Below are 21,096 nucleotides of genomic sequence, written 5' to 3' on the forward strand. Positions count from 1 at the left end.
AAGAATACTTTACGCTTTTGGAAAACTATATTTATATGATGCATGTTTTGGGAAAATGACAATGTTGGGTATTTTGTTTAGTAAGGGTACCATGTGCTTTGTAATTGCTTATTGAATTGCTTAGATTATCTGGCTTTTATTTTTTCGCTGCAATTTTTATTGCAAACTGCTAGTGTACTTAGATGCATTGCATCTTATATGTCATGAACGTATGATGTGTACCCCAATGTTGCATGTCCCAACCCCATAGTCTCTGTCCATCATAACAGGGGACTGATCGGTGTGTCAACCCCCACACTTAACCTCTTCCTTTGTCAGCAATTGACATAAACCTGAGTTAGCATCCGCCGAAACCATAGTATTTAACAAAGACGAAAGATCAGCTTGCTCTACTTCCTGCATAGTCGAGAGAAACGGTTTAAAGTAATCCACCGCCCACGTGTGCACCTGTTCTGGAGATTCCCACAAAGTCCCATCCGCAAGTTGCATATGTGTAATAATAGAAGCTTTCCGTCGTTGATTAACCACAACATGAAAAACTTTGGAATTCTAGTCCCCCTCTTGAAGCCATTTGTTCTTGGCTAATTGGGCTAGTCTAATCTCTTCTATTTTCTCCCAAACATCAAGTTCTAGCTTAGTGACAAGATAATCAGCTTCAGTTTCCTCTGAGTAACCAAATTAGAGTTGTTGCTTGAGTGACTCTAACCTTTCTTCAAGATCCTTTATATTTAGATCCACACGACCAAACACAACTTTATTCCAAGTACGAAGTTCTTTTCAGTTTAGCTGCCAACTTCACAAGACCCGAACCATGAGTAGGCTTCTCCTAAACTTCCTTCACAAGACTGAGAAATGATACATGAGATCACCACATGTTTTGAAACTGAAAGGGAGAAGGACCATACCTTGTCACCACCCGTGCTAATTGAACCACCATAGGACTTTGGTCTGAAGATTTCCTCTTAAGATACTCTAGTTCCGCCATCTCAAACTAATAAGAGAATGCCATATTGACCAGCGCCCTATCTAGACGTGCCCATCTTCTGGCATTACCCTCTTGGCCATTGCACCAAGTCATGATATTACCTTGTCAACTCAACTCTACAAGGCCACAAGCATCTATGCAGTCCTTAAAATCATCCATCACTTGAGCAGATCTAGGAGAACCACCAATTCTTTCACTGTCCTCCCTAATTATGTTTAAGTCCCCCACAATAAGCCAAGGGTGGTCATTCATATGGATAGCCACCAAACTCTCCCACAGATCCCTTCGTTCCGCCTGAGTGCACTTAGCGTAAATAAAAGTCACTAATGTATTCGTAGATGCCAACAAAAACCATCCAGTCAACACCTAATTAGACAAACTCAAGACTTCAAAAACATAAGGATCCCTCCATAACAACCATATTGTACCCCCCATCCCTTCATTACAATAGTAGCTATTAAAACCCAGAAAACTAGATAATTGCAGCAATTTATTCTCTCTTGCAAAAGGCTCGAAAAGAGCTACAATAGCCTTATTATACTTAGTAACCAAACTACACAACCTACGTCTAGAACTGCCCAACCCCCTTATGTTCTAGGCAAGAATGGCATCCGTCGTAATGCGGGTAGACACCCGTTGTGGGTGACATACAGCCTGATTCTTCTCCTTATAACTTAACGCAGAGTTATGATAATTCTCCGAATCATACCCCTTCTACTTTGCTAACCCTACAAGGTTTTCCTCCTCCTCCCCATTAGAACCATGCGATGCACGGGTAGGCTCATCCTCCATATGTGATTTCTGCACAATTCTACTTTCCATTTCTAGAGTTTCTGTCACCACAGCAGAATGACCACATTCCCTACTAGGCGTCATATGAGGGCCTTCAACAAAGATGAGATTCGTCATAACCTGATTTGGAACCTTCTCCACTCCCTCGCTCAACTAATCATTTCCTATAGGATCTACTGGGACTACCTTTTGGATCGAAGACATCTCATCAACACTTTCCTCACATGCACGCCTTTCCAACGCCTCTACTTCATCACCTTCTTGAGAAACGACTAAAATCCTCATTCCTTCATCCCCCACCATTCTCTCGCCTTTCTCCTCCGCCACAGTATCCTTTAAGACCCCACTATCAGGCATCGAAGTCATCCCATCAATCATGACATTATCACCCTGCTTTGTTTGTTTTATGTTTTTCTTGCCAAACTTTTTTCACACCCCCCCCTAGCGTCATCCTTCCCAAAGTATTGCACACCCTCTCCAACCTTACAAACCACCGAAGTATGGCCTTGCCGACAACATTTCGAGCAGTAAAAACCCTGTTTCTCATACCAAACCTCATGCCAGAATTTCTTGTTAGCAACCACAATAGGAAACCCTTGCATCGGTTCATCTGTAAGATCAATCTCCACACACATGCAAGCCCCCGATGCCCTAGTTCTATACAGCATAGCATTGTCAGTGCCTAGAAAATATCCAAATCTCGTTGCCAGAATCTGCAAACAATCAGTGTGATACATATGCATTAGCAATCCTGCAAGAAAAATCTATTGCGGGGCTAACATAGATTCCTTACATAGATCAAAATTCTTTGTCCATCGAAACAGCTAAAAAACAGACCTAGCAATCAGTATGCCTTCACGTGCCCAGCCATGCACAAAGTCCCTCTCACTCTACATTTGAACCAAAACACGATGCTCGTCCATCACACTAATAGCGGGAATATCAAGCAATCCCCAGGACTTCATGATCATAGACATATATCATCAATAGGTGGCCTAGATCTCACAAACTTCAAGACAAGCAAAACGAAAATCTTCTGCGGCCTTCGACATCTTCGACTTCGTGAAGACGAAACTAGGTTCTCCATCAACATCAATAGGATAGTGCATCTGAAGCTTAAAGGACGATTGTGCTGCTTCCTTGGACATAACTTGAACATACGAGAAAGGACCCCCATCCCCTGCATGAGCCCTCGCTGAGGAAAGAGGGGCGGAGGGAGCCGCCATGGGCTAACCCTAGGCGAGAAAACCAACGAAAGCCAAAGAAGGAAATCCTGGATTTTACGGAGTGATTTCAAAAGTCTCGCTTAGGTTTGAAAGGAAAAATCTCCAACACTACTCTTCATTTAGCTCAAAATTATTTTTCTTAATCAAATGAAATGAAATTCATCCATATTAATGAGATTGTTCCTGATCAAAAGATCAACGGAGATATATATTTATTGCTTGGAAATGGAAAAGTACGTATTAACATAGGTGGGCGAGGGTGTTAACATAGGTGATCATGGTACATGCTCTGAATAAAAAGTGAAGAGTAATGCTACATACAATCGTAGAGTGCGCAAACGCCGTATAATCGTTTTAAAAAATAGTGTGGTCTATTATTAAAAAATTAGTTTTTTTTTTTTTTTTTTTTTTTTATTTTTTATGTGAGTCCTGTATTTACTCACTTTTTTCAAAGAGATCACATAGCGCTTGTGCACTTCACAACTGCAGATATCATTTCTCAAAAGTGAATAGATTAAATCCATCCATTTATCCAACTCAACCAATCTCACCCATTTATTTTAGGGGTGGCACTTCGTGTTTTCGAGTCATGTTCGTGTCATATCAAGTCATGATCATTCGATTATATAGGTAAACATGAACCCAATCTGTTAAGCTAAACATGTCAAATTTTTAAACCCTAACCCGACCCATTTAGATAACGTATCGTGTTGTTACCCGTTTTGACTCATTTAATTAGAAATAAGTTAATATGACATAATTCATTTAAATCTGTTTCATATAAATGTGTTGAACTAACACACATAATACATTTTATTTGATTAATATAATTTCACATAAAAGTTAAAATCTATATTTATTATGAGAAATGATTTGTACAAGCCACAATATCTTAAAAAAAAAAAAATAAGAATACCTACTAATAAAAAATATCAATATTTTTCAAGTTTTAACATATAATAAACTGATATTACATATTAAACCATGCAATAACAAATATGAATGTAGGTTCAGGATTACAATCCCAGTAATAAAAATATAAACATATTAAGAAATACTAATATTACAACTCAACAATAATAAATTTGTGATTTTGAAATAAAATCTAAACAAGTCAAAATACGTTGATTTTGGGTTAAGCAGCTTGACACGTTATTGATCCGAACCCCGTTAATATTAAATCCAATCTTATTAATTTTGTGTCGTGTTTGTATTAAATTCATGAATCGTGTCACATATTGCTACCCTTAATTTATTTACATGGCAAGATACATCCATTATTTTTCTTCGTGAAATGTTATGTGTCCATACTTCAAGACTAAGTAATATAATTAATCTCGAAGTAATAAAAATATGTTTCGGTAAGATGGCGGCTATCAAGTAGACAAATACTTATAATGGCTTAGTATAACTCATAGTGATAAGAATCATGCTTTAAATGCTGAGAATATTAAACTGATGTAAACAACTATTTTTCATATCTTACGGACCACCTATGTTACAAGTGTGGCAAGCCTTTTCAGTCTTATTGTAAATTTATCTATATTTTAACGAGTAATGCTACAAACTACACTGCTATCTAATTTTTATTTCGCTATATTAAGACTGCATTTGGATGTTGAGCTGAGTTGAGATGAGCTGAATTATCAATTCTGCTACGGGTAGTCTAGTTGGCAGACACCTTGTGCACCCCTACTGACATGGCAGGGTATTTTTGTAAAATTGAAAAAAAAACCAAAACAAATGTAACTTGAGGGAGAAGAAGTCTGGGATCGACCTGTAGTGAAGCTTGCTTCGCCGCTCACGAACCAAGAACCAACTTGTTCCGACGACCAAGTTCTGAGCAACTTGTTCTGACGATTTTCTGGCACATCTCCGAACGTCTCCGCATATCTATCTCGCTGTAACGATTTATTGCTCCTTCTATCTTTAACTACTTCAGTTTAAGTATTTGTAGAGTTCTCGATCTTGTAAAACTTCTGAATCTCTCGCTCGTCCTATAAAAGAAACCCATTTTCAAAATACCATACCAGCATTAACAGACATAATTTTCTTCAACAAAACTATAGCACCGGATGAAAATCTGATAGTTAATTCAAATTTACTTCTTGTCGAGGGAAGAAAAGGGCACGGAAAAATAAGCATTAATTAGATTTACCAGGATTATCTAAATGCTTCCTTTTTTCATCAAATTCTCGAATCTTTAAAGCTCAACAGTAATTTAGGCAAACCAAGAACCCAACCAAAATAGTATAAAATAGCTCTAGACGAAAGAAATGAACAGATTTGTCTCGATTAATTCATTGTGATACTATTGTTGATAATGAACAATGCAGATATATAAATTAATTTACCCTTTTAGTGATTGATTGAGAGAGAGAGAGAGAGAGAGAGAGAGAGAGAGAGTAGAATCTTGGTGAATCTGGCTTTTTCTCTTTTGTGGTCCATTGCCATGTGATTTCCTTTTCTGAGGTTCCACTTTCACCTAAAGTGATTCCAATTTTTGGTTTGCAGAAGCTACAAGGAAATGGGCGAAGGAGAAGAGCTTATGGTGGAATGGGGAAGAAGGAGATGGGTGAAACGCAGCATTTCAATTTGGTCTCCCATCATAGCAATCCGCACCGTTTCATTAACCTTGTGCACCATTCCGCATCAATTTTGTCTCTGCCAAAAACAATCCACACCGTTTTATTAAATCAGGCCCACCATTCCATGTCATCCTTCGTGGGTGCGCAAATTCAACTACGAATAGAATTTTTCCTGAATTATTTATGAATAGTAATGAGTTGAGATAATGGAGTAAGTTTTGTGAGGTCCACTTAAGATGAATTTATGTGTGTTTGAATTTAAAATGAATTCAGATATATTTATGAGAAGTTGTAAAACATATGGGTCCCACTCACTTGACATGAGATAGCCAGCACAACCCTTTAAACAAAAAAAGAAAAAGAAAAAAGAAAAAAGAAAAAGAAAAAAAAAAAAAACATTAAAGCTAACGCTAGAGTTTCCGTTTCTTAGGGTTTGCTATTGAATTGATTCCATATATTTTTTTTTTTATTCATGGGAGTTCGTTGTTGTGCATGTCTATGTGAAAGAAAAGTTAATGGCTGCCAGTTGTAGGTTCCATAGAGCTCAGAATTAAACTGCACTCAATGAAAGGAAAACGTGTGTTTGGATATTGAGTACAATCTAAAAGTGAATTGCACTCAGATGCCTCCAACATCCAAACGAGTCCTAAATATGATATTCTCTATCCCCTTGAATTATTTTGAAGAGAAATTCAAAAGACGTTGATGGTAATACCACCTCGTCATAATAAGATACGAGTATGATAAGTTTATTTTAACTTATTACGGCATATGTAGAAAACATATCCATAAAGTGCGCATCTATGAGAGAGACTTTATATTGTGTTGGACTTCATCCATGCAACCGGCATAAATGGCTTAAATAGCCACTTCATTTACAAGGCATAACGCCCCTCATAATGGCTAGGCATTACAACCTTAACTAATATTGGTGAATAGATGTCCCTCTTTATTACACTTTCAGTATACAATCTCTCACATGTCTATCCTAGGAAGAGAGGCTTTTTTGTTGGGTGATGATGAGCATTAACTTTTAGATTTGGGTATTACAATAACACATTATCAAAATAATAGTGCTATATGTACTTACAATTTTACTTATACTTTTACTTATAAAACTCATTTTGTTAATTTTTTTTTTTTAAATTCAAATTTTGAATTTTGAATTTCATGATTTTGAACATGACATGTGAAGAAGTAAGTTTTTTATAAATTTTTCTTAAATACATTTAGCATTTTTCTTATCAAAATATCTTTTGTTTTTCACATAGATTTTTAGAGTAAAAACCTATGGTGACACATGACATCTATATTCTTCATCTAGTTGTGATTTGACATTGACAAAAATTGGTTCAAAATTCTGGCATACTATATGATGTTAAGTAGTAACTAGGCCTACTTAAAACATCTTGCCATCGTGGTTTTCGTCAAATTAACAAATTTCTCCTTTCAATTTGGACCACCTAACCTAAAACAAGGCGGTGTTTGGAAAATTCATATCAAACAAACTAGTATATGCTTAGATGGCAGAATAGATGAGCAAGATGTCTCATGTTTTCATTGAGACAGGCTTCTTTCACCTAACCCGGCAACTATTTGCTTCCCTCTATTAAAATTCCAAATATACTGCGACCGTTCTTAATTACCTTTCACTCTTTTTCTTGGTTTTTCTTCTTTTACTTGTTATATTAGGTATAATACTTGAAAAATATGAACTAATTTACTAAAATCTCGCAACTTTCAAATACGATTAAAATTTTTGTTCAATAACTGTAATTGATTTATTTTAAGGTTTGCATTATAAAAATGAGTAATACAAGCCTTCAAATGAACAAGCCTCATACAAACCTTTTGTAAAAAAATAAATCTCACTAATAAAGAATAGTTTGTTTTGTACTTTTTTTTAGGTGGGGTAAACTTTTTTCCGAGAGATTGTATGAAACTTGTCTATTTGAAACATGTACAAATCATCTCTCTCTAAAAATATGCAGGATGTTTATTTTTTTAAATGTAGGATGTATCAATCGAGATGATAGATATTACAGTAAAAACATATTTGGTACTAAATTTTCTTTTAATTTTTAATTGTTGAAAAAAAAAATTGCGAAGAATAAGGTAATAACTTAATGAGTCAGGCTGTAACTTTATGAAAGGAATTTTGCGCTCTAGTTTTCAGGGCTGAATTAAATGAAAAGTAGAATCTTGTTCTTGAAAAAAAAAAAAAGAACTAACCAAAGTGATATTTCTTACTCCACTTTCTTTGGATGTTGAATCAGCAAGACACCCTTTTGCACAAAACTTGGATCCAAAACATCCACTATTCACATTCCGTCTATAGTTGCTGAGCTTCAGTAAGTAAGGTGGTCGATGGAGTGTTCTTGTTCAAAACCAATATAACAGTCTGACACTACAATCAATTTCATACCCTGGAAACAAGACAACACAAGATCAGCGGAGCATTATTACCTACACAGAATTAGTACTTGAAACTTGCTTTCAACTCAATTCAACCCACAAACACAAACACAAAGTTAGCAAGGAAAAACTTCACTAAGTCACAAAACATTTCGTATACTAGAAGTGAGTCTCCTCCGAGGTGCATTGCAATCCACCCATGCATCTCACTCCCTTAATATAATTCAAATTTCCTTTCCTGTCTTAACCGATGATTCCTTTACTTGTATCAAGAAGCAGCAATAATATGAAAACAATATGGAACGCTCCTATTATGAAAAGGGATGGCAAATGAGTTTCAGGTACCCGACCTGTCCTGTTTAAAACCGATGGGGATCCAGACGAGTTGCATTCTTGGGATCGAACTGGAGTAGCAAACTTACCAAGGCTGATAGGCACGTACAACCCTTTATCCCACATGCCAGAGCTCTTACTTTGGTTTCATTTTTTGGGGTATAATCAGATCGGTTCGATCTGATTTTGGACATATTTTGAAACCGAACCAGTCCAAGTCGGTTTTGGGATTTTGAGAACCAATGCAGACCGTTTAATCCAAAAAACTGGAAGTTTCACTTTTTTTGATTTCGGTTCGGTTCGGTTTACAGGTATAATTCGGTTTTGGGCTTTTTTGTTGGGCTAGTTCGTTTTTTTGACCCAAATGAAAAACTGTTTTTACCCCAAACATGCAAAACATTATTTTAAAAAACACCAGGCATATAACTAATTAACCAAATAAACAAAATCTAAAAAAAAAAAAAAATACACAAACAATTGCAAATACAACCACCAAAGTAAAAGGTTCGATGCCAAAGTATATAAAAAAAGTTATAGAATAACTCATTACCGACTACTTAGCTTAAAAAAAAATAACAATTACATAGTGTGTGTGTATATATATATATAAAATGTACTCTTATACTTATACCCTATTCTATATGCAAGTATGTAACTTAATATATAAAGCTAAATGATAACATGTTAAAAACTTAATATTAATATTCATATATAAAAGTAAGTTTATATCAAGGAAGCATAAACAATAAGATTAAAACTTCATGTTATATTAATTTTATAATATGTGTAATATATATAGCATAAAAATGAAAAGTATTACAATATATATAATATAAAAAATTAAATATATATATTTCGGTTAGGTTCGGTCCGGTCAGGTCCAATTCGTTTTCAAATCTTGAAAACCGGTACAAACCGATTTTTAATCAGTTTTGGTTTCTAGGAACCGAAACCGACTGAATCAGTCCAGTTCAATTCAGTTGGTTTTTTCTTACACCCCTATTTTTTTTTCCCTTTCATTCTGATCTTGCAGGATTTTTTGAGGTTCCATATTAATAAATTAATTTCTTTTAAGCAATTCAAAGGAATTAAATTGATTGTTAAGGAATAATCTCTCTTTCCACTCCGATGTTCCATATTAAGGAATAATTTCTTTTTGAGGTTCCATATTAATAAATTAAATGGATGTTGTGACTAATCTCTCTTTCCACTCCGATGTGTTATTGGCAGAAAATGTTTGTGTCACACGTTTGATGAGTTAGGTATAAGGTGTTTTGCTATTCAGATGGGCATGTTTGGGATTCGATATTCTACCTGGTATTGGCTTTTGGCAGGGTTTTCAGGTCCCAAACCAAACCCATTGCATACCAACTTTGCATGGAAAAACAATATTCAGTACATTAATATAAAAGAAGGGGGTGGAGGACTGTTCTGCGTAAAGGCAATCAAATTTGACCTGAAGACCAGTCGAAGTCGATGGCAACTCCATGTGTGTGACCATCCGATCAGAGAAAGAGACTCTCTTCAGAGCATATAATTCGGATGTGAAGGTGTTACCCAGAACCAACCACCATGCTTCATCTTTTACCTGTGGAAGTGATTCCAAGCTCAATTTGTGTGACTAACCATTGTTATAATGAGGTGAAATTTACCTTTGGAAATCGAGGGGCAAAAGCTCTTGATGCGTTCCGCTTGGAATTGATCTTCTCCAATTTGATGTTCAAAGCGGGAGCCTTTGCATCATCACTGCCCTTTCTTTGAAGTTTTAATCTCACTTGAACACGTGGAAAACGTTGTAAATCCTGGTAAAACAAGATATGATAGATTGGTAACTACTGAAATCAATTGACCGAAAAATAAATTTATTGATATTCTCGCCAGCAGAAAAGAAGCAATGATGTCAATGCTTCCCAGGTGTCACCTTTTATATAGCTCAAGTCAATGCTAACCCCAAACCCAAAAGAGAATAGAACCCAGAATAGGAATTCTACTTGCAACAAATTTGGGCTGTTTTCTAATAAAAACAAACAAAATGGAAGTGGAGTCAGATCGGTGGACAAATGGCGATGGATTCCTTCACACACTTCCTACTACTCTTTCAAAATGATACCACTTACTGCTACCGCTGTTCTTATCCGCTTGACTGGCTCTCATGATCTTTCAAACACATGCAGACAATTAATGTGTTTCCAAGGTCATAGGGGTAGTAATCTTTACAGATAAAGGATAAAATTGAATGTTCACTGGCAAAACAAAACAAAACGCTGGTACATACTCACCACCCCCAAAAAAAAAGTAAAAAATTTATTAGAAGCATAACACACCACTTAAAAAGGGCACTCCGTACCTGATATAATCTTGAAGCAGGAAAGTTTCCAACTTGAGTCTGCAAAGTTGCGTTGGGAAGATCCAACAGCTGCTGCACTTTGGAAATTCCTCTTTTGTTTAACAGACTCGCAAGATCGTCACTCATGGATGGCAACATCCATAAGTTGGAGTCCTTGTCAAACCATAATCCCTGAAAACAGTTGAAAAAAACATTTAGAGGCATTGAAGGGAAAGTGATATTTCTATAAAATCAAACAAAATGAGCAAAATCAATCCCACAAATTAGAATTTCAGCAATTTATGTGTGTGCACGCTGAAAACAATTGGGGCATATTCACCCCTAATACCGAGAATATGCATGTGAGCCTTCAGATTGCTGGTGACATCTATCTATATTTTGGAATTTACATAGGGAATAATTATTAAAACAAAAAAAAAAGGAGCTTTCATCACAATAACACATGCAAAATACTGTAAAGAAACGGGCAGTAACTGATGTCATTAGAGTGCTAGAGGAGATAGCCATGATTAATATCCTTGCATGATCCCTATAGGTTTGTTAAATCTTTCATTTACTGAAAATACTTAGATATGCAACTGATTTGGAGGATACCTGCATGACCATTTGCAAAAGATGCATGCAAGTAATTGAGCTCAAAAGCCATCCACTGTTTGCACATATATCTATCATGGCCTGGATGATCCGTATACTTTGATCCAACACCGACTTTAAGTCAGTGACATAGTCACTGATTGGTAGTTCTAACTGAGAAAAATGTGCCTATATCCCACAGAAACGTAGTGTAAGTAAATAGCAAAACTGGAAAACCAGAAATTAGATAAGTACAGATGTACTAAAATTGAAGTCAAAGACAGCTCCAACCTGAAAGAGCAGATTTGCTTTGACATGTGGATCATCCAACCGATTCCTATCCACCATATATCTCACTCTCTTGGACAATGCTTCATTGTAGTTTTCCTAATACAAAAGTTAATAATTACCTCTTAAAAGAACAATTAAGCTGTCGGAAAGCAAGCAATGGATGGCATGAATCTTAGAATTAAAGGGTCCAAAACTCAAGACATCATGTAAAAGTTCATGAACATTCTACAATTAATCACTTATGATGGAAAGACCGTATTTAAACTCAATAAAAAATAAAATTTATCTGGTTTTTTTTTGTTCTGAACCTTTAAATCATGATCAGTATAAGAACTTAGCATGCCATAGAGATACTATCTCAAGTAGATATAGAACTACCTATAAAAAAAAGTAGATATAGAACTAAAAATGGAAGTAGAAACTTAAACAAACTAACATAACTCGTATACTTCTTTTCCCCCACCCCTGCTTCTGATTGGCTTACCAGTGAACAAAGAACCAAGTGCTATATAACTTCACAAGGTAGTTGTTTCTTAAAATTCAGCAAAGAGCGAACCATAAGAAAGTTTGGAGATGCTCACCATTTCTTGACATCTAAATCAGTTGTGTAGATTATTTGAAAACATTTAAAAAACAAAAAAAAAAGGAAAAGAAAATCTAAATTCTCTACATATTTCTCAAAGCACTCCCTAGTGGGCTTCTAGCTTTTGTTACCTCTTTCCAAAGTTTCAACCAGCAGACATCCATCGCAAACAGTTTCTAAAACCTTAACAGAAATTAGTGTTTATTTTTTTAAATGCAAAAGCACAACACTTGGCCATTCTTTAAAAAGTGTCTTACTCTTAAAGCAACACATGGGGTTACTATATAATATGGGCAAAGACTCAGATGCACGACTTATTCCTTCCATGCTTGTCACTCTTATTTCATATAAAAAGACAGTCGGGGTCAAGTTTGGGCTCCTCGTAGTCAGAAGTACCTCATTATGCCGCACAGGAAGTTCATCATACTCAGAGGCAGCAGAGAGTATATGCAGGAACACCTATAATGAAGAGCCTTTCTAAGAGCCATGATTAATAATGGAAGTAAAAGTGAAAACATTGGAAGCACAGCTTACTTCAAGTGATGTATCTGGACCTATATTTGAACCAAACATAGATACAGTCATGTAGCTAAGGTAATACTGAGATGCTATTGAACCCAACATCATAGGCTCCACGCTGTCATCACTCATCTTGATGCATCCACTGTCTTCCAGATCCTCAAACGTGTTTTGCACTAGGCTGCCAAAAATTAAAAAAATAGTTACCCATCATAGCAGTGTCACACGTATTTGTTGAGTTGCAAAAAAAGAAAAAAAAAATCCTGAGATCAGGTAATTTATTTACCTAGATAAATATGAGCTTAGAATTTCAGGACCTGTATTCTCCAATCCATAGTAAGCTGGATTAACTGTCTGTAGCAAAATAGATGTTAAGAAAATTTTTATCTGCACAATAATATCTTTTTTCTTTATTAGTTAGTTATGTTCTGGATATTGCATGAAAGAAGTTTTGATCATTTTCAGACATTCAAGAGCATCAGTCACAACTTTTCAATACTCTCATAAAATACACTTTTAACCTCTACATATAGAGTTACCATATATTTATTTTCTGTAATCACCAAAATTATACCAGTCTACGGAATAAGTAAGTCCAGGTAAGGTAATGGACTGCATCCTCCTTATGGCAAATAGTGCCAGAAATTATCTCCGCATTGATGTGCTCATGCAACTGCTCTTTCAGACTACTCTCAACTGGAAATGGTTCGTACAAAAACTGCATATATATAAACGCCAAAATTATTCTAGTTTCCCAGAAACTAGACAATTTAAGTGACAACATATACAGTCACTATATTGAGTTAACCTTTTTATAGAAGCTCTTTTTGGGTTCATGTACAAGAATGACTGCTTTCCCATGTTGATCAAATTGTGGGCGGCCAGCACGACCCATCATTTGCAAGATATCCGTGATTGGAAAATCAACATATCTCTTTGCTTTTCCATCATAATATTCTGTTCCCTGCAACGAAAACACAGTTCTCTTCCAAAATAAGGCATGCATGGAATGGAAAAAGGATCTTACCATTGGAAAAGAGAATCATTCTGAGCTAAAAGAATGCCAAAAATTGAAAGGCAATTTTGTATGGCAAAGGGCAATGTAGAACAGAAAATACATTTTAATAAAACACTAATTTATCATAAGCATGATGAGCACAATTTGCCACTTAAAATATCTCATGGTTTTGTAAAAATTACACAAAGAATCAACTTTAAAACCAACGCAAGGCACGTATCAAAATTTAGAAGTGAAGTTCTAAATTTCATGAACGTTATGGAAATATATGGCAACACTACTAGCATGAGAAACAATTAACAAAAGATTTCAATCTAGAACTTTGATTAGGGAGATAAGAAAAAACCAGAACACCAAGTGAAATTTGTCCCAATGACTAGGGGTATAAAAGTATTGCTGGGCTTGTCCCAAACATTATACATATGACTAAGGGTGAACAGTAACCAATACAGCCAGACAGAATCAACCAGAATAGGCTGCTGGATGCCAGAACTAATGGAGAACCGGTTGGTCAGCGGTCCAACAAGGTGGAAACCAATAAGACTTAGTTCAGTTCCCGGTTTGCATAGGGTTCAAACCGGTGAACCGACAGATTATATATATATCTATATATATTTATATATATAATTTTTATACTTACATAAAACGAGGCCGCATAACTTAAGTAAGTTAAATGGCGTTGTTTCAGTAAAAGAGTAAAAAAAAAAACAAGGCAATGCCGCTTGGCTTATAAAGTCAAAACAACATCGTTTTGGTTTGGGCTGATGCCCTAATCCCCTTCTCGATTCTTTGACCGAATCCTCTTGGCACTCCCTCTGCCCGATCCGGTGTTCCACCTGTGGCCCAGAACCGCAGATCGGCGGTCCCAAAAGTTGCTCCTCGCGTCCCACCATCAACCGTCGCGGGAAGTTTGCATATTAAAGTATAATCTTTTCGGCTCCCATTTAATTTGTGATTTTTTCCAATTATTTGGTGTCTAACTTGTTTATCTATCTATGTATAGGCATTTCAAAATTTTGGACCAAATTTTTGAATCCTTTGGATTAGGGGTGAACAGTCACCGTGACCCTATTTCTTGCTGTGAGTAATTACATGTTTGATTTGGTGTAATTTTTTGCATGAAAAATGTAAAAATTAGAATGTTGTTCATTGGATATATTGTTGTGAATATGTGATGTTATTGTGATGTGAATTGTGGAAAGATGAGTGAACTATAACCAAATTTAGAGTACCTTGTTTGTTTTCACAAACCATCTCATCTCATCTAATCATTACAACTTTTCCAAACTCTCACACAGAATACAATAAAAAATTCAACTTTTTTAAATACCAAAACAAAAATAACATTAAAAAATTATATTCTAACAATATTTTATTCAACTTTCATCTGTGTAAACAAACGAGGCCTTAGACTTGTGATGTTTGCCATGTTACAAACTTGCCGGTGTGTAATTGTGGTTTTTATTTTCGTGTTTGGGGCTTGTTTTTTTTTGTTTTTGTGTTTTCTAATTGTTTTTTTTCTTTCACATGTTAGATGGATTCTTCGTCAACTCCAATTGATATTGACTTAAACAAACCGACCACAAACTTGGGAGATGATTTGAGAAATCTCCAAACATCAGGACTCCTTAGTGGCCCTACCCATAGTAATTGTCCACTTCCTAAAAGGGGAAGGATCTGTCATTTGTTTGGGACCATTTTAAGAAGGTAGAGGGTTGCCACATGGATGAGCCTAAAGTCGAGTGTTAACTATTGTGGCAAGCTTTACGCTTGCCACTCAAAGAGAAACAAGATTCCAACCATGCAAAATCATTTGCCTACATGTCCCAAAAACCCTCATAAACGTGGGCAATTGGATAGGTATAAAAAAATATTAATGGGTGAGGCAACACCCGAGGAGGGGGTCGAAGATAGTGTTTAGAGTATGAGTAGGACCCTTGTAACCCACAAGTATAGTGAAGAGGCTATAGTTGGTGATTACAGAGATGATAATTGTAGATTAGTTGCCATTTAAAGTTGTTCGGTCTAAATGGCAAGGGTTTAGAAAGGTGTGTTGGTCTCTTGAACCTATGTTTAAAGTGCCATGTAGCGTACGGTTGTAAGAAATTGCATGAAGTTGTTTGCATTGGAAAAAGGAAAGATGGTGGCATGAAGATTTTATTGACTATCGATACATGGAGATCGGTACATAATCCTAATTATATGTGTTTAGGGAGACTAGTGGGAGGTATGTGGAATCGTGCCTCCTTGATTGGGGCATTGAGAGGATATTCATTGTGACTATTGAATAATGCAAGCTCAAAGGACCTTGCAATTGAATAATTGAGACAGCTTTTGACAAGTAATGTGTTTGGGGGGGGGAATACATTCACATGAGATGTGCTCATATTTTGAACCTCATTATGAATGAGGGTTTGAGGGAGTGAAATGATGCCATCACAACGGTTCATAATGCAATTAGATACGTGAGTTCCTCTCCCGCAAGATTAGATAAGTTTAAGAGATGTGCAGAAAAATAGAAGATTGATTGTAAGAAAATGTTTTCCCTTGATGTACCAACTCGATGAAAGTTAACATACATGATGTTGGAATCAACCGAGAAGTTTGAGAAGGCTTTCAGGTGCATGGAGAGTGAGGATTATAATTTCCTCTTACTTTGTTGATGGACACATGGGTCTACCTAGAGCTGAGGAGTGGGAGGCAGTGTGGGTGTTTGTAAGATTTTTAAAAATGTTCTATGATGCAACTACGAGATTATCTAGTTCTTGGTATGTCATGGCCAACACGAGTTTTCAGGAGATTTGAAAACTCCAAAAAGAATTGATTAGGCTAATCCAATGTGATAATCATTGTTTGATGAGCATAGCCACAAGCATGACAAGGAAATATGATAAATATTGGTTGCAGACCACACTGAGGTTCATTGTTCAGCTGGGAAGGGAACGAGAAGATTGACCCACCACACATGAGGAGCAATGGCCAAGCAAGTTGTTAATGTTGATTGCAATTTTGCTTGATCCATGTAGCAAGTTAGGGATTCTTAATTTCCACTTAAGAAAATTCACGATGAGACTCGGGCTGAAGAGTTGGTGTCAAGTATGAGATAGCCATTAGTGGATTTGTATGAAGAGTATAATGCGATATTCAGGTTTACCACAACTAGCCAATAGAATGAGCCCCTTCTGAACTCTACAATCATAGATGATGGTAGGCGATGCTGAGACACGATAGTATGATGAGTGGGATCAAGCATCCTCCACTTTGGGATCTACCGTTGCCAAAATAGAGGTGGATCAGTAATTATCAGATAGTTGTGCCGCCCGGACCCCTTTTTTTACTTGTTGATTTGGTGGAAACTTAATGAGGCTAACTATCCTATACTTGCAAGAATTGCATGAGACTTGTTGGCCATGCTTGTTTCCACCATTGCATCCAAGTCAGCATTTGGTAAGGGAGTACGTGTGTTGAAACATTGGTTGAATTGATATTTGTGCTCAAAATTGGTTGAAACATCCGTTGTATTGATATTTGAGAGTCCATGGATAATGTGGAGAGCTTTATGATGGAATCGGGTAATGTTACGATATTAATTCAATATTCATTTGCTATTAGAATTTATTTTTAATATTTTCCAACATCAGAATTCACTAATATTTGATGTTTTCTTCTTATATATGTTTCTATATAGAGTTGGGCACACAATCAAATGTCACAACCATTGAGGAAGATTGAAGCATCATGAGTGAAGACTCAAGAATATATATTCATCTTATGGTTTTGTAGTTGTAAAATTTTTATTTAGTTCACAATTTTTATTTTTTCTATTTGTGAGTGAATTTGAGACTTGATAACTTGGTTTGTAACATTTCTTTTGATAAGTTCTTGGTTAGTAACATGTATTATACATCTAGCGGAGTTTGAACTTTGAAGGGGTGGATGGTGGTTGAAGTGGTGGGTGGTATCATGGTGTTGTTGTTGTAACTTTTTTTTTTTTTTAATTATTTATCTAGTATGTATTTACTATTTGTAATTTTTTTTATTAAACTAACATTAAAAATGGAGTTCAAAAATTAAAATGGAACTCAAATATTAAAACTGGCCTTTAAAATGGCACTACATTAAATTAGAACTTTAATTGGGTCCCAAAATACTCAAGCCAGACAAAAAAGGCCCAAAAATTAGACTGCTTGAGGCCCAAACCGATGAACCAACGACAGCCCGGACGCTTCTCTACCCTCATTTTGGTTGGTTCAGTCAGTTTGGACCACCAAAATGGCCAGTCGGTTTCTCACCCCTACATATGACATCATCTGTACAAGCTAGGAACTTTCACAGTTGAAACATATCACATAACAGAGATAAGAGAGGAAGACTTGGAATCAACCATGAATATCTCGTGCATAGGAAAGAAAAAGCATGACTATCTCTCACCTTCAACATGATATGATTCTGCTAATGTTCAAGTGACAAAATGATGAAATAACTTGAAGAAAAAATTTGAAACTTACTTTTTTTTAAGCATATCTCTAATCAAAATTTGAAACATGTTAAAATATGTTAGGATTCCGTTTGTTTTTTAAAGACTTTACTGAAAGAAGAAAATTTGAAACATTTTGAAGGTTAAAACATTGTATTGGATTTTGAAATTCCATTGGAAATCCAATACAATATTATGACAGCCAAAGTCTGTCTATATCAATTCAGGCAGGCTCACAAAACAAGTGAACTTAATTTGAGAAGGAATATTTTTGAGCATATTGAGTGCTTGAACTGGCCTAGAAGAGCAAAGGGCACTAAACTTGTAAATCCGACACAGAATAATTTTCTGGATAAATATTTTTTTTATTGGATTGGATGCTGGGAACAAAGTGCCGACTAATTCCAGGGTTGCATGGGCCCCCCACAAGGAGTTTTTCACAAGTGCATCTAGGGTAATTCAAGGGGAAATTCCCTCAATCCGATGGCCCCTTGAAATTGTTTGCACCTAAGAATTGAATCTTAGACCAGGAGGGAGTATACCAACAAGACCAAGGTCCTTAGCACTTGAGCCAACCCATAGGGGCTTTTTCAGGATATATATCTCAGACTAACACTTTAGTTACTTTTTAATCCTTGCCATACCTTTAAAGGAAAAAATGTGTTAACATAGAAAAGGTCAAACTTCCAAAAAACACCCACTGCAAAATTCTTAGACCATCAAACCAATAGACAAACACCATATTTAATTTTCCTCACCTTGATAATGACCAGATGAGCTGGAAGGTTCACACCCCATGCCAATGTGCTGGTACAAACCAATACCTGCATTGTATGATGTACCTCATCAGTTCATCCTTTTTTGCCCCAACCAGAACAATAATGAAAGACTATTCATGTGACAGAGTAGTGCCTGAATCTTGTTGTTTGCAAAAAGTTCCTCTACAAGAGATCTGTCCTTGTCATTCAGACCTGCATGATGTAACCCGATGCCAAATTGTAAGGTGTGCCTCAGGTTCTGATCAGTGATCTGAGAAAGAACCATCTGAAGTGCTTCTTCTAGAATATTAATAAACTGCCTTGGTTGTTCGTCTGAAGCTGCAAACTTCAGTAATACAAAAACAGAACAATTAAATGGTACTGGAAATCTAATAATCCATATTCAAGGCATGAAATGGATCTCACCTGAATGAGGTCCAAAGCAGTTAGCCTTGTCTGACGACGAGATGAAACAAATATCAGAACTGGTTTTGTAGGTGAATGGGTGCATATAGCAGCATATGCTGGTTTATTCATGCTATTCATCCTTGGGCAGTAGAACTTTCCAGGATATCCCTGTTCACAGAAACAGAGGCATTAAAATTGTAGCATGCAAATGTTAAAGCCCTCAATCAATTTTTATATCAACCATGAGAAAGGATCATAAACAAGGGTTATCAGTCACTACCTCATTTGGGCATCAAAACTAGCATTATGGTTTGAATAAGTTCACCCGCACAAATCCAGAGCAAAAGATCCTCAATATTTTTTTTTGATACGTAAGCAAGAATTTTATTGATTAGAGAATCTCAATTTTATGTTAGTAGCTATTGTTAAAAGTAATTTCCAGATAAGCTTACGAAGATTCCATATTATAGGCAGGAGAATATATCCTCCGTTTTTTCTCATTTATTCTAACAAAGTAAATGCCGAATGGTTGCTGTTAATCAGGGTAATAAGGCAGGTCATGTTCTGTAATGTACTTTCAACAACTATTAGTACCAACATGATAGGATGTTTATCTCTAAACTATAGAACTTGATCAACGGTTCTTATCATAATTGTGTATCAAGTGTAAAATATGGCAACACTTAAACATGCATTAAATTATTACTCACTTCATTATAAGAGTAAATCAGACATAGTGAAGTACCATGGAAGACTCGCAAATACGTTTTTGCAAGCATATATGCTTGACATGTTTGTAATTTATAACACCCATTAAGACAATAAAAAAGAGATATACATAAGCTGCTACGATTCGCTTTATAAGAAAGAATATATATTATACCACTCTATTCTGTAGTTCCAAATCCCGGAAAAGCTAGCCATATCTTCTTGCGTGTACTTTAAAGGGAAAATAAAAGCCCAATACTTACTAGATAACCATTGATAAAAATTCAGATACTCTCAACATCCCATATGGGTCTTACTCCATTTTTTTTTTCTTTTGGTCCTACTATGTACATCTCAAAAAAGTCAAAGCATTACTTTTGAAAGAGAGCAACTCTGGAGGATCATAACTGAATTATGAATTGTCAATGCATTATTTTCCCCCATAAAAATAGTGCCTTTTTCCAAAGCACGTGCTTTTGAGGATGGAGGGAGTTATATCATAAAATAGTAAATATAATTGAACAATGGATCAAGAAATATCAGACATTATGATAATAAAGAATTTCAACCAATGAGAAGCACTACTTCAACTCGCCTGTATATGAACTTCAAGAGGTACAGGCCTCACACTTGGCTTGAAGTTGAAAAGTCCGGTTTCCCCAACACCCAACCAATCGGCTAAATCGCTAGATTAAAAGAAGTGCATCAGAAAATTACAAAGTGAAGTCATTAAGCCTAGAGGGTCAGAAACATGTTCCTTTTTATAAAATTCACAGAGGATGCAAATCACGTATTATTGTGGACTGTAGCCCATTTGTGCAAAGAATTAAGCATAATTGTTTTTTAAATTACTGGCCCCACGTACAAAGGGCCCATCCTCTCAACATCTTTACCCATGTTTGCCCCAGTGACCCTCCCAAGCCACCATTAACTCAGTAATGTAATTCTTTGAAAGTAGCTCGGACCAATTTTTATACAGAATTTAATGCTATTAAAAAGTTTCAAATGTAGACAGAAATAAGGGAGAAAACTATTCTCACTGAAGACCAAAAAATTGAGGATGAAAGATAAACAT

At 35.9% G+C, this 21,096-nt stretch overlaps 1 protein-coding gene across 1 annotated transcript in view; it reads right to left on the reverse strand.

Annotated features, from left to right (window-relative positions):
- Positions 1 to 7,652: 7,652 nt before the first annotated feature.
- Positions 7,653 to 21,096, reverse strand: part of LOC108982901 (DExH-box ATP-dependent RNA helicase DExH14) — a 44,186-nt gene continuing 30,742 nt past the window's right edge. The window contains exons 35-49 of the mRNA XM_018954384.2: positions 20,617 to 20,707; positions 19,332 to 19,481; positions 19,060 to 19,251; positions 18,906 to 18,971; positions 13,461 to 13,616; positions 13,227 to 13,370; positions 12,939 to 13,006; positions 12,668 to 12,833; positions 12,530 to 12,592; positions 11,551 to 11,646; positions 11,281 to 11,448; positions 10,687 to 10,857; positions 9,992 to 10,141; positions 9,796 to 9,927; positions 7,653 to 8,017 (exon numbers count right to left, since the gene is read on the reverse strand). Coding sequence (XP_018809929.1) covers positions 7,940 to 8,017; positions 9,796 to 9,927; positions 9,992 to 10,141; positions 10,687 to 10,857; positions 11,281 to 11,448; positions 11,551 to 11,646; positions 12,530 to 12,592; positions 12,668 to 12,833; positions 12,939 to 13,006; positions 13,227 to 13,370; positions 13,461 to 13,616; positions 18,906 to 18,971; positions 19,060 to 19,251; positions 19,332 to 19,481; positions 20,617 to 20,707 — 1,891 coding nt within the window. The 3' untranslated portion in view covers positions 7,653 to 7,939. The remainder of the gene's footprint in view (positions 8,018 to 9,795; positions 9,928 to 9,991; positions 10,142 to 10,686; positions 10,858 to 11,280; positions 11,449 to 11,550; positions 11,647 to 12,529; positions 12,593 to 12,667; positions 12,834 to 12,938; positions 13,007 to 13,226; positions 13,371 to 13,460; positions 13,617 to 18,905; positions 18,972 to 19,059; positions 19,252 to 19,331; positions 19,482 to 20,616; positions 20,708 to 21,096) is intronic.

Source organism: Juglans regia, chromosome 2 (genome assembly GCF_001411555.2).
Source record: "Juglans regia cultivar Chandler chromosome 2, Walnut 2.0, whole genome shotgun sequence".
In the NCBI taxonomy this organism is placed as follows: Eukaryota; Viridiplantae; Streptophyta; class Magnoliopsida; order Fagales; family Juglandaceae; genus Juglans; species Juglans regia.